Below are 13,981 nucleotides of genomic sequence, written 5' to 3' on the forward strand. Positions count from 1 at the left end.
AAAACATTTTAATCCATATACCAATATAAAACGCTACATACAGCTATAAATTCGTATTAAATGACAAATATCAAACATATATAAACACACGAATAAAAATTAATGTATAAAAAAACCTTTAGTATTCACAACATTCAGTAGAAATCAATAAATATGAAAAAAACAAAACTATATATATAAGATATGTAAACCAGGATTAGTAGTGGCAAAGTCTGTTGTGCACTGTCCAGTCAAAGCATGTAAATTCAGCAGCCAAGCAGTTAGTAAGTCTGTAGTATAGCAGCAAAATAACAATGTAGTTGGCAGTGTTATTGTGGTAACTCGTAAGTCACCCTTACTATTCATGAAAAACCCCGTGTTGATCAGACACTGAGGAGTTTGATAAATCTATACCACAAATTGCGTCTTAGGGAAGGTAATGATCTCACCCAAATTACTTTATACTATATGTCCGGCTACTTCAAAGAAAAAGATGGTAAATCACCGTTACACTTGCCTCCAGCGATGGGGCTGTACTTTCTTCACTTTGGAGAGGGCTTACTAACTGTGCACATTGTCCCGATGGATGTTCCGCTCGCAACTAGTTGTAGTAAGCCGCATCTAGTGTTGTAGATCGCGGTCTTGCAGTCTGCTCCTTCCGGCTTGTAACTTTACTGCGCACTGGCTACTTCCTGGTATGACGGAAGGGGGCCCCACACTGTGAATTGTGAGCAAAACATCCATCGGGACAATGTGCACAGTGAGTAATCCCTCTCCAAAATGGAGAAAATACAGCCCCATCGCCGGAGGCAAGTGTAACGATGATTTACCATCTTTTTCTGTGAAGTAGCCGGACATAAAGTATAAAGTATACTAAAGGTTTTTATACATAAATTTTTTTATTCGTGTGTTTATATATGTTTGATATTTGTCATTTAATACGAATTTTCTAGCTATATGTAGTGTTTTATATTGGTATATGGATTAAAATGTTTTATTATTATTAACTCCTCTGAGCAAGCATTTGTTCAGTTAAAGTCAGCGCTCCACAACCCCTTTCCAATTTTTATATTCTATTACGCATTATAGGAGGGTCAGCTCCTCCGAGTGGTAGCGAGTGGCATTAATCTAAATAAAAATGGTATCACCACAAATAAAAATTGTATCATCACATATATTCTCTAGCGCCCACAAAGTATCCTTTTCTTTGTGAGTACTTGTACTGATGAACACATTCATTATATAGAAAAAGAGGCTGCTAATTGTGGTGCCACAACTAGCCTGGCTATAGTGGCTGACCATCTGTAGTCACGTATGACTTTCACATTCGCCAATTGCCTATTTGGTTGTTTTTAAAGAAGCTGAATTATATTTGTGTTTGTAAGTTTATCACAGCAGTGGGAAAAATGTAGATTCATAGGGGTATACTTACTAAAGTGCGAGTTTTTATAAGTGGAGGAGTTGTTACCCATGGTAACCAAACAGATTCTAGCTATTCTCTTCTAGAACAGGGATGGGAAACCTTTTTTTCTGCTGAGGGCCATTTTGATTTATATAACATTATTCTCAGGCCCGGTGCAGGCCACACCCCCTCCATGTGACATCACATGGGGACGGGCCACAATCGCCGGTGATTACAGCAATGCCCGGAGCATCCTGAGGATGCCCGGGGGAGCTGTAAGGGCAGCAGTGTGACCGTCTGAAGCATCCTAAGGCGGCATTGCTGCATAGATTCTGGCTGCAGGATGCCATTCTAGGCACCCTGCTAGCCAGATGAGGCTAGCACAAAAAGCTCAGAGGGCCAGACCAAATGATTCTGCGGGCCTTATACGGCCCCCGGGAAGGAGGTTCTCCATCCCTGTTCTAGAAGGTGCTAGATACATAATAAGAAGAATCTGATTGGTTGCTTTGGGCAGCAACACCACTTTTAAAAACCTGCACTTTAGTAAATATACCCCTAGTTACATTTCTATATTCTATATAGGTGTATTCCGACACTATGAAGGGTTTATTAAACTTATTTTACTTCCAATATTAGACTTATATTATAAATGTTTTTCATGTGTATATGCTACATACTGTATTATGTATATGCTCACACAAGTGTACGGCTATAATGTTTGAAACAGAAGTCTGGAAGAAGAAATGGCTGTAAATGCTGAGTACTGCAGTAACATGGCCGATTTACTTCAGCAAGCTGATTTTGTTATGGTTGTTGTCAACCTGACACCAGACACCCAGAAATTGATTGGAAGAGAGCAGCTTCAACTGATGAAGCCCACAGCCACCCTTATCAACATCAGTAGAGGTACAGAATTAATTCAATTGAATTTAAATATACATGTTTAACAAGTTTGTTGAAGTGATTCAAAGTGTCATATCTAAAATACATTTCAATTTTATCTAAATATTTAACTAAAAAAAGAGGACAAGAGAGCACTCATAGTGCACCACAAGAATAGGACACTGATAAAATTTGAATAGCGAAATTCACACTTTTACTAAAAGTTATCTGATATCACCCAGCTGGTTCTCCCATATCTTCCAAAAGACCAGACTGATAACTGCATACAATCTAGAAAAGATAGGCTCCACTGATGCATTATCCTTAAAATAACATCCATTCATTAAAACATTCAATTAAAATGTGCTCACGAGATTCAATAGTTTGCAGCGCCTATATTACTAATCAGATAAGCCTTCTAACAGAATCCTTGCAACAGACTTTGTCACCGAGGGGGACAGGGGATACTAATTACCTGGGCTCAAGCCTGTTGGAGTGGCCCCACAGGGGGCACTGACCAGTTGCTGAGGGGGACAAATATACCCCTTTGCAGCACAGCAAATGGTATTTTCGAGGGTTTTTTTTTTTACGAGCGTGGCCATGCCTCCCAGATTTGGCCATACCCCCTCCAGTACCCAGGCCCAATTGATCTCTTAATGGTCCTGCCAACAGAAATAGCAACTCGAACCATAATAGTGCACTATTTCCAGACCACAGTATCTCTCCAAACCTGAACTACGCACAGAATGTGGAAAGTTTAGTCTCTGCAACCTTCCACCTCCGACTTTAAGTCTGTATGTCATTCTAAGGAACAACATTGATGGAATTCATCTGTATCTTACTTTGTAATTAGTGTAATACAGACATACTAATAAAAAAGAAGAAACAACTTATAGGTAAGTTGCAAAATAAGGCAGCATGGAATTTGTCAGAAACAAGTCACCCTAACTTGTCAAAATAGCATAAAAACAATAATATGACAAAAAAGTCCTTGCGCCAAATATTCAATCCAGTAGATTATTCCATATGTAGAGGAAACAGCAGTAATAGAATCTTCTTAAGTAGAATTCTCCAACCAAGCACATATGAAATAAACAAATGACAATATGTTAGAGAAAAAGATCAATTTATGCAAACTTCAAAGGGAGTAGGTCAAAAATGAATGTCCTTCTAAATCCTTCCGTGTAGAATAAATTACAGGACCACCAATGTAACGTGCCCTCCTATTATAGGGAATGCTCACATGAATAATACCTATAGAGGTTAAGTGTTAATCCCATCAAGGTTTCTTTAACCATCACACAAATAGAGTAATGAAACAGACAGCAAGATGCTCACATTGATTCTTACTTGAGAAAAACTGTAATGAATCTCATAAGGGTTTCTTTATCCTCCATTATGAGCAGTATCTCTCAGAGAAAAAAAGAAAACTTCACATGGTGTAGTATTTTAAAACTACATTTAATAGACAAACAGTATAAAAATGGGGGTAAAACCTCCGTACCAGATAGATGGTATAAACAGGCACAATGGATAGACACAACAGACAGCGATGGGACCCGGATATTCCACTGCCGCAAGTGTGAGCCAAAATCCAGTTATAAATCAGGTACCAGGTAAACCTCCATTGTCACTCCTCCGGACATGTTTCGACACCGTCGGATGTCTTTTTCAAAGTGGAGTGAAAAGTAAAATGCACGGGCTTATAAAACCGTGAACCGGAAGTCTAAATCCGGAAGTGAGCTGCTTAATGCTAAAAAACTTTAAATACCCTGCAAGGCAACTTACTGTAATACTCGGGCATAAGTCCCGCAGCACTATTGTGCGGAGACTAAAAGCGTTTCACTTACGATGTGGGTCCCTCCATAAACACGTGATCGGACCCCACTGTCCACCAAACCTGCTCAATAAAGATTGTTGACATCACGTGACTAAAAAGCACGTGATCGGACCAGCGTCTATTCAGATGCTGAAGGATTACCTCAGTCACGTGATCGGACGATATTGTCCATCTAAAAAACTACTGATTTATTGAAAAACACGTGATTGGACAGCGTCTATGTAGATGCTAAATGGGGACCATGGTAATATGAATGCAAATAAAGGTATACACATCGGTGGAATATCCGAACCTCATTTACATAATAGATACTGAATATGTATAATCAGACCACATTATCATGATTAAAAGTAATTCATTAACATAAAAAATAGACATTAAATATACATATATATAAAAAAAATAGATAAACATAAATATACATATGTATAGAAAAATATATAGATATTCAAAATATTCATCATTAAAATAAAATGTACTAAACATATATAAAAAAAAATTCAATGAAAAACATAATCAAAGAAACCATTTAACGTCAAAATCATGCTTCAAACCTGCGGGCTTCAAGGTGTTCAAATTGTATATACACATCTCATTTCTGTTTGGGCTAAACGTAAATCCCTATTGTTTGATCTCCAGTTCTCTTTAATAATGGAGATACCACAGAATCGTTGAATACTCTTGGGTGAACTATTATGTTGGCTTTTAAAATGAGCCGAAAAAGGATGATTTTCCAAACCTTTTGCAATGTTTCTTACATGTTCTGTCCATCGCGTTTTTAATGCCCTTGTGGTTTTACCTACATAAACTAAATTACAAGAACACTCAATAGCGTATATGGCATAACGTGTATGACACGTAATAAAATCAGTGATTTTATGATTTCTGCCTTGTGTTTTAAATTCAGTAACTTTAGATAAACTACTGGGACAAGCTTTACACAGCTTACAGTCACCACATCTATAGAAACCCTTATTTCTCGGGAGAAACCTTTTACCATCCATAGGTAAAGCACTTGATACCAAAGAATCCTTAATAGTCGGTGTTCGTCTATATATAAATTTAGGTTTGTTAGTGAGAATTTTCCCGAGGATTTCATCCTTTAAGAGAATATTCCAATTCTTTTTAATAATACTTTCTATATTTTTATATTGCCTATTGAAAGTAGTACAGAAGGACATGGTAAACTTGTTCTCTACCCGTTCCTTCTTCTTATCCCCTAAAAGGAGTCCCCTATCCATGACTGCAACCTCTTTCATCGTCTGATGTAAAGTATTCGCCTTATAACCCTTTTGAATAAATTTGCCAGTCATTTCACTAGCTTGTTTATGGAAAATATCTTTATCAGAGCAATTACGGTGTAACCTCATAAGTTGGCCCTTTGGTACTCCATCTAACCATTGGGGCAGGTGATTACTGGACCTCTCTATATATGTATTTGATTCTATGGGTTTGCTGAAGTTATATGTAGTTAGATGTCCATTTTTAATCTCAATCGTTAAATCCAAAAAATTCACAGCAACATCACTGATATTATAGCAGAATTGGATATTCAAAATATTAGAATTGAGATACTCACAAAAACTCTCAAGGGCTGATCTTTCGCCCTTCCAAATCAAGAGTATATCATCTATATAACGCCACCAATGCACCAAGTTTGCGCTCCAGCCATGCCCCCTCCAAACATGTAACTCCTCCTACCTTGACATGAAGAGATTGGCATAGCTGGGCGCGAACCTGGTGCCCATGGCCGTGCCAACGTTTTGCATATAGAATTGACCATTAAAATTAAAGTAATTATTACTGAGAATAAATGTAATCCCGTCTACAAGGAATTTACATAACCCCTTGTCCAAATCTGTCCTTTCTAAAGTATTTCTGACTGCTTCTATACCATCAAGATGTGAAATGATGGTATAGAGCGAAGATACATCTGCGGTAATAAGGAACATATTTTTTTCCCATTTGACAGTCTCTAATTTATTCAAGATGTCTTTAGTATCTCTTAGATGTGACTTTTCTTTAGATACTAAGGGTTGTAAATAATGATCTATATATGCAGATAAATTAGCTGTTATAGCATTGGTTCCAGCCACTATTGGGCGTCCTGGTGGAGCATTTAGACTCTAATGACTCTTTGGGAGTAAGTATAGTACCGGAACTGAAAATTCCTCATTAATTAAAAATTCTGATACTTCTTTAGAAAATGTTCCTAAATTCAAATACTGATGAACCAAAGTTTTAAGCTTTGTAAGTACACTTACAGAAGGATCACTTTTGAGCTTTCTGTATGTGATACCATCATTAAGTTGCCTGTATCCTTCATTGATATAATCAGATTTATAAGAATAACCACTCCCCCCCCCTTTATCTGCCTGCTTGATAATAATCTCTTGATTATCCTGTAAAGATTTTAACGCAGACCTTTCTTCAACTCTAAGGTTATTTCTATACTTCTTGTTGTTGGGATAATTTTTCACCTGTTCTCTATATCCTTCAGTACGCTCTTATAGAACGCGTCTACAAAACATCCCTTGGCAAATGAGGGATTAAAAAGTGATTTTTTTCTTAAATTTATCTGTCGATCCTTCTTCATTATTACTCTCATCCCCAAAAAACTTTTTGAGTGATAGCTTACGGACAAACTTTTGCAAATCATTAAACAAATCAAAAAAATTAATATTATTGACTGTCAAATGGGAAGAAAATATGTTCCTTATCTTCGCTCTATACCATCATTTCACATCTTGATGGTATAGAAGCAGTCAGAAATACTTTAGAAAGGACAGATTTGGACAAGAGGTTATGTAAATTCCTTGTAGACGGGATTACATTTATTCTCAGTAATAATTACTTTAATTTTAATGGTCAATTCTATATGCAAAACGTTGGCACGGCCATGGGCACCAGGTTCGCGCCCAGCTATGCCAATCTCTTCATGTCAAGGTAGGAGGAGTTACATGTTTGGAGGGGGCATGGCTGGAGCGCAAACTTGGTGCATTGGTGGCGTTATATAGATGATATACTCTTGATTTGGAAGGGCGAAAGATCAGCCCTTGAGAGTTTTTGTGAGTATCTCAATTCTAATATTTTGAATATCCAATTCTGCTATAATATCAGTGATGTTGCTGTGAATTTTTTGGATTTAACGATTGAGATTAAAAATGGACATCTAACTACATATAACTTCAGCAAACCCATAGAATCAAATTCATATATAGAGAGGTCCAGTAATCACCTGCCCCAATGGTTAGATGGAGTACCAAAGGGCCAACTTATGAGGTTACGCCGTAATTGCTCTGATAAAGATATTTTCCATAAACAAGCTAGTGAAATGACTGGCAAATTTATTCAAAAGGGTTATAAGGCGAATACTTTACATCAGACGATGAAAGAGGTTGCAGTCATGGATAGGGGACTCCTTTCAGGGGATAAGAAGAAGGAACGGGTAGAGAACAAGTTTACCATGTCCTTCTGTACTACTTTCAATAGGCAATATAAAAATATAGAAAGTATTATTAAAAAGAATTGGAATATTCTCTTAAAGGATGAAACCCTCGGGAAAATTCTCACTAACAAACCTAAATTTATATATAGACGAGCACCGACTATTAAGGATTCTTTGGTATCAAGTGCTTTACCTATGGATGGTAAAAGGTTTCTCCCGAGAAATAAGGGTTTCTATAGATGTGGTGACTGTAAGCTGTGTAAAGCTTGTCCCAGTAGTTTATCTAAAGTTACTGAATTTAAAACACAAGGCAGAAATCATAAAATCACTGATTTTATTACGTGTCATACACGTTATGCCATATACGCTATTGAGTGTTCTTGTAATTTAGTTTATGTAGGTAAAACCACAAGGGTATTAAAAACGCGATGGACAGAACATGTAAGAAACATTGCAAAAGGTTTGGAAAATCATCCTTTTTCGGCTCATTTTAAAAGCCAACATAATAGTTCACCCAAGAGTATTCAACGATTCTGTGGTATCTCCATTATTAAAGAGAACTGGAGATCAAACAATAGGGATTTACGTTTAGCCCAAACAGAAATGAGATGTGTATATACAATTTGAACACCTTGAAGCCCGCAGGTTTGAAGCATGATTTTGAAGTTAAATGGTTTCTTTGATTATGTTTTTCATTGAATTTTTTTTTATATATGTTTAGTACATTTTATTTTTATGATGAATATTTTGAATATCTATATATTTTTCTATACATATGTATATTTATGTTTATCTATTTTTTTATATATATGTATATTTAATGTCTATTTTTTATGTTAATGAATTACTTTTAATCATGATAATGTGGTCTGATTATACATATTCAGTATCTATTATGTAAATGAGGTTCGGATATTCCACCGATGTGTATACCTTTATTTGCGTTCATATTACCATGGTCCCCATTTAGCATCTACATAGACGCTGTCCAATCACGTGTTTTTCAATAAATCTTTTTTCAGTAGTTTTTTAGATTGACAATATGGTCCAATCACGTGACTGAGGTAATCCTTCAGCATCTGAATAGACGCTGGTTTGATCACGTGCTTTTTAGTCACGTGATGTCAACAATCTTTATTGAGCAGGTTTGGTGGACAGTGGGGTCCGATCACGTGTTTATGGAGGGACCCACATCGTAAGTGAAACGCTTTTAGTCTCCGCACAATAGTGCTGCGGGACTTATGCCCGAGTATTACAGTAAGTTGCCTTGCAGGGTATTTAAAGATTTTTAGCATTAAGCAGCTCACTTCCGGATTTAGACTTCCGGTTCACGGGTTTATAAGCCCGTGCATTTTACTTTTCACTCCACTTTGAAAAAGACATCCAACGGTGTCGAAACATGTCCGCAGGAGTGACAATGGAGGTTTACCTGGTACCTGATTTATAACTGGATTTTGGCTCACACTTGCGGCAGTGGAATATCCGGGTCCCATCGCTGTCTGTTGTGTCTATCCATTGTGCCTGTTTATACCATCTATCTGGTACGGAGGTTTTACCCCCATTTTTATACTGTTTGTCTATTAAATGTAGTTTTAAAATACTACACCATGTGAAGTTTTCTTTTTTTCTCTGAGAGATACTGCTCATAATGGAGGATAAAGAAACCCTTATGAGATTCATTACAGTTTTTCTCAAGTAAGAATCAATGTGAGCATCTTGCTGTCTGTTTCATTACTCTATTTGTGTGATGGTTAAAGAAACCTTGATGGGATTAACACTTAACCTCTATAGGTATTATTCATGTGAGCATTCTCTATAATAGGAGGGCACGTTACATTGGTGGTCCTGTAATTTATTCTACACGGAAGGATTTAGAAGGACATTCATTTTTGACCTACTCCCTTTGAAGTTTGCATAAATTGATCTTTTTCTCTAACATATTGTCATTTGTTTATTTCATATGTGCTTGGTTGGAGAATTCTACTTAAGAAGATTCTATTACTGCTGTTTCCTCTACATATGGAATAATTACTGGATTGAATATTTGGCGCAAGGACTTTTTTGTTTTTAATCTAGATATACTGGTCACTTCCTCAGATCATTCAGACTCATCCTTTGAAGAGGGGCTTAAAAGCTTTTACAGTTTTAAAAAAAACACAATTTTGAGAATAAACAATAGTAAAACCTTTAGAGCTGGCGTTCCTTACATATGACCCATACGTCAAATGTGGACAGAACCTATTTTGCAAAAGTTTTCAATTGAATGTCGATTCTCCTAAGAATGTCAACTTAAGTTAATAATCTACCTGTTTTGTTACAACTATTGGCTGTGTAATACAGTCTTCCATATTTTATAAACTTACCAACCTTGTGTTTGAGGTCCAGGCTCAAGTAAACATTCTTTCGAGTAGACCATAGTGCCATGCAGACTGAGCTAAGCAACCACTATCCATAGATTATTATGTACATAATTTTTTCTAAATATTTTACTATTTTAATATTAATCATGGTCAACTTTGAACAAACATATCAGTAGATCTCATATATTTAATGTATGATTCTTTGTTTTATGATTGAGAATTATTTTCCTAATCTTTACTGCAGGTCAAGTAATTGATCAAGATAGCTTGGTAAATGCCCTTAATCAAGGAATCATCAAGGCTGCTGCTTTAGATGTCACTTATCCAGAACCTTTGCCAAGGTAAGACACTTACACAATTGGGGTTCATGTAAAGGTGGACTCATTTTATGTAAAAAATGCAGATGTAACATTTGTCCAAAATTCTCTGACCATTCATAGCAAATCTGTATATGTATAGGGGGGAAGAGGGGCTCCTCATAATGTTGAAGTAGTTTGATCTTTGATGTGAAATGTTTCCACTATGCTCCTTTTCTGAATTATCAGTAAGTTTGGGTCATTACATAGGAGTTTACAAAGCCCAGAAACTGCAGTGGTATCACTGCTCTGCTATTTTGGTGTCACCCCCTCGGATGGTGTCACCAAGCAGTGTTGATAGAGGATGCACACATGCGCGCGTCATTGACACTGTGCCCAGAGAGGCCGGTGCTGCTGAGCAGCTCCGGTAGCGCTGGGCAAGCCCCCAGCATGCCGAGAACAGGGGCGTAGCATACAGTCACGCATCCAAAACGTCATGCAACAAGGGGGAATGGCTTGGCGGGCTTGAGGTCATGCCCCCTTTTGCAGAGATAGTGGTAACAGGGTAAGTAGGCGCACTGGGTGACACCAACCTGGACACTGTACACAGAAATGTGTTGGAAGGGCAATTAATCACATTTGTGTGTGCAGGTCCACATAGTTCATAAATGTACCTATTGTGTTATCTACATCTCTTCTTGATGAGTAATGATATTACATGAAATCTAACTTAGTAAAATCCACATTAATTTTCAGATTTTTATATAAAAATAGGTAGCCAGACTACAGATAGACAGTTAAAAGGTTGACGATGTCTAGATAGACACCAGATGTTAGGCAATAGGTCGAAAGGGACAAAATGTCGACATGGTAGGTCGACATGTACAAATAGTGAGCAGGGTCAAAAGGTCGACATGAAAATGTTCTACATACAAATGATCGACACATGTTTTTTTTCAAAAAAAATTTGGGTTAGGTTTAGGCACTTGCAGGAGTGTCAGACACCTACCCTGACGGTTAGGGTTCGGCACCAGGAGTTAGTGTTAGGCACTTACTGAAGGGTTAAGCACTAGAAGGGACGGTTAGGGTCAGACACCTACCCCGACGGTTAGGGTTCGGCACCAGGAGGGTGGGTTAGGCACCAACGGGAGGTTTAGGGTGAAGATTAGGGCTAGTAATAATAATAATTTTTAAAAAAATGTGTCGACCATTTGCGTGTCAACCATTTTCATGTCAACCTTTTCACCATGTCAACCATTTGTGCCTGTCGACCATCTTCCACGTCGACCTTTAGTGTGTCGACCTTTTGTCCCTGTAGACCTCTTGCCTGTCTAACATCTGGTGTCTATCTATTATACCACACCGATAAAAATGTTGCCAATAAATGGCCTTAATATGAGCATTGGCAGTTATAGGGACCTATCTATCAAATATATTCTGTCCTTTTAAACATGTGGTGATAAGTGTTTCTGTATGTTTAAGGCAGAAGTAAGTAAAACCCCTATTTAACAAGACTGTAAAGCAAAATATATCAGAGAGATCTCTGGATTTCCTAGCATTAGTGCTTGCAGTGGCTGTCCCCTTTTCAGAGCTTGTCGTCATCAGCTAATGTCATTTGAAGATGCAATAGCTTGTCTTCTGCTACAGGAGCAGCTCAGACAAAGAAAGATCTCCTTATCCTTCCCAGTGTGCTGGAACTGTTTGCAATGCCCATCACAATGTTTTAGACTTGCACTTGCACGACCAGACGCATATACGCAATTGCACCTGCCGGATCCAAACCCTGAAGTAAAATGATAGTTAGCTGTCACTTTACTCTTTACTCATCATAGGGACATGGGCACTAATAAGAGCCTGTCCCAGTGATGAGCATAATATCCCCATGGCCATAGCAAGGTGATAATGCACCTTATGCTGGGCTCCGACATATGTCATGATGAGGGGGAAGGGCCACTGGGACAAAGAAGCAGGTGACTTCTTAGGATGTTCCGGAATGGCTTGTGGTTTTACAGGCTGCAGTGTTTCATTGGGTAGCAACAGTGCAGCCACTTAGGCCCCGGGCCCCTGGGTGGCAGCACCGCTCGCACACTCCTAGTTGTAACCCTGAATAGCCTGAAATAACATTCAAAATCAAAGCAATATACGACGAGGGGGCTGCATCACAATTTTTGATAAATAGACCCCATAGTCTAAACTATGGTATAATTCATTTGTGAATGTCATAAAGCTACAATTTGCTCTTGTAGTGTTATTCATTTATAATTGTGTCTTTTTTCCTTCAGAAATCATCCCTTGTTGACAGTGAAGAATATTATTTTGACTCCACATATAGGAAACGCGACAGAAAAAACAAAGAGAAAAATTGCAGAAAAGCTTGTAAGAAACGCAGCTGACATCCTAAGAGGTCTGCCTGTAATAGATATAGTGGCAGCACCATAATCACACTGTACACATATGCATTCAGGGGTTAGCCTTAGTATATTAGGGATCAGAAATATGCAGGCATTTCTCCAGTGTTAGAAACAGAACATGTTCCTTTTATGTTAAAATGTATAATGATTATAGTAATTCTGGTGTGTTTGGTGACAAAAGTAATGATACCATACTAATATGTAAGGGACTACGTCTAGCTTCTAGATCCATCTCCTCTCTGCTTTAGCTATTTACCAGAGAATGGAGAAGAGACAGATACTTGCTTTATGGGGTCTGAGGTAAGTACTTTAGGAGTGCATAAGTTGAGCTAAGGGACAGGGAAGAAATGCCAAGCTTTGCTTTCCACATCCATGCTCCTATACATCTACCTCTGTAAAGCACCGTATGCTCTGGCAATCCATCTATATATTGAGTATATCAGTGACCTCTACACAAGTATCCATCCCTCCTCCATTCTTCAGTTTAAAAGCAGTAATGGAGGGAAATGGCCATAAGCACATTTCCAAATGCTGCGAAAACACACTACAGTCCAGTCACCAGGTCTGATTTACTAAACAATCTCCAATATATGCTTTTCTCACTTGTAGGTTAGCTGTTCAAAGTAAATTGGTTGCATCACTTCCTGTTGTGCTATGCCAAAAAGTGACCTGCTAGGATTTGGATTATTTATAGTAGAACAATTTATGGCTTTGGTGACTGTATCTATATGGCACCCAGCTTCAGACCTAGACTATGCTGCACATGTAATTGGGGGGGGGTTAGAGATAGGAAGCTATTGCTCTGCGCTGCCACTTTGTAAAGCCATTACAATTATTCAGCTGGGGTCGCAGAAGGCGCTGAAGCACCACCCAATCCCCCTATAAGCGCACATACAGTACCATCATTGCCCGTTTTAGTAGAAATTGGACAACAAAATTGCCATTTGTGAGACAGTCATACAATATTGTGCTTGGATTATAATTATTACAGGCTCTGAGAAGAGAAAAACATTAGTTTAAGCAATGGCAGCTAGAAATATTACAAATGTATAAAAGCATTCCCTACGTCTAGCCAATCACCAAAGACTGAGAACACTCCTGCAGTACATACACTCCACTAATAGCGCTACAAATAAGAAATAAAGTGATTTAAAAAAAACAGCATTTGTTTGTATTTTTATGTTTTTTTTATTTTGCATTTCATACAGCCACAAACCTGTGAATTAAACTATAAAATATTTAAAACATATAAAAAAAAGTAGCGCATTTTATAGGCTATGTTTTAGGAACAGTCAGAACAGCAGGGATGATTCATGAGATTAATGGGTCCATGGCAGAAATCACATTAGAAGGCTGCAATGTC

General features: G+C 37.8%; 2 protein-coding genes across 5 annotated transcripts in view; one reads left to right on the top strand and one right to left on the bottom strand.

Moving 5' to 3' along the window:
• The window catches only part of RBFA (ribosome binding factor A), a 69,164-nt gene extending 68,477 nt beyond the window's left edge, over positions 1-687 (bottom strand). For 2 of the 4 annotated variants that reach the window (XM_088475887.1, XM_088475889.1), the window contains exon 1: positions 497-687. The gene's annotated coding sequence lies outside the window, so the exon portion shown is untranslated. Of the gene's footprint in view, positions 1-484 lie in introns of all 4 variants that reach the window. The other 2 variants (XM_088475890.1, XM_088475888.1) reach the window with 1 other exon arrangement.
• Positions 1-13,771, top strand: part of LOC148519924 (uncharacterized) — a 41,587-nt gene extending 27,816 nt beyond the window's left edge. Inside the window, exons 3-5 of the mRNA XM_088475891.1 lie at positions 2,109-2,287; positions 10,156-10,252; positions 12,490-13,771. Coding sequence (XP_088332017.1) covers positions 2,109-2,287; positions 10,156-10,252; positions 12,490-12,646 — 433 coding nt within the window. The 3' untranslated portion in view covers positions 12,647-13,771. The remainder of the gene's footprint in view (positions 1-2,108; positions 2,288-10,155; positions 10,253-12,489) is intronic.
• Positions 13,772-13,981: the final 210 nt, after the last annotated feature.

This window comes from Taudactylus pleione, unplaced genomic scaffold (assembly GCF_031769625.1).
Source record: "Taudactylus pleione unplaced genomic scaffold, aTauple2 ptg000179l, whole genome shotgun sequence".
NCBI classification, from domain to species: Eukaryota; Metazoa; Chordata; class Amphibia; order Anura; family Myobatrachidae; genus Taudactylus; species Taudactylus pleione.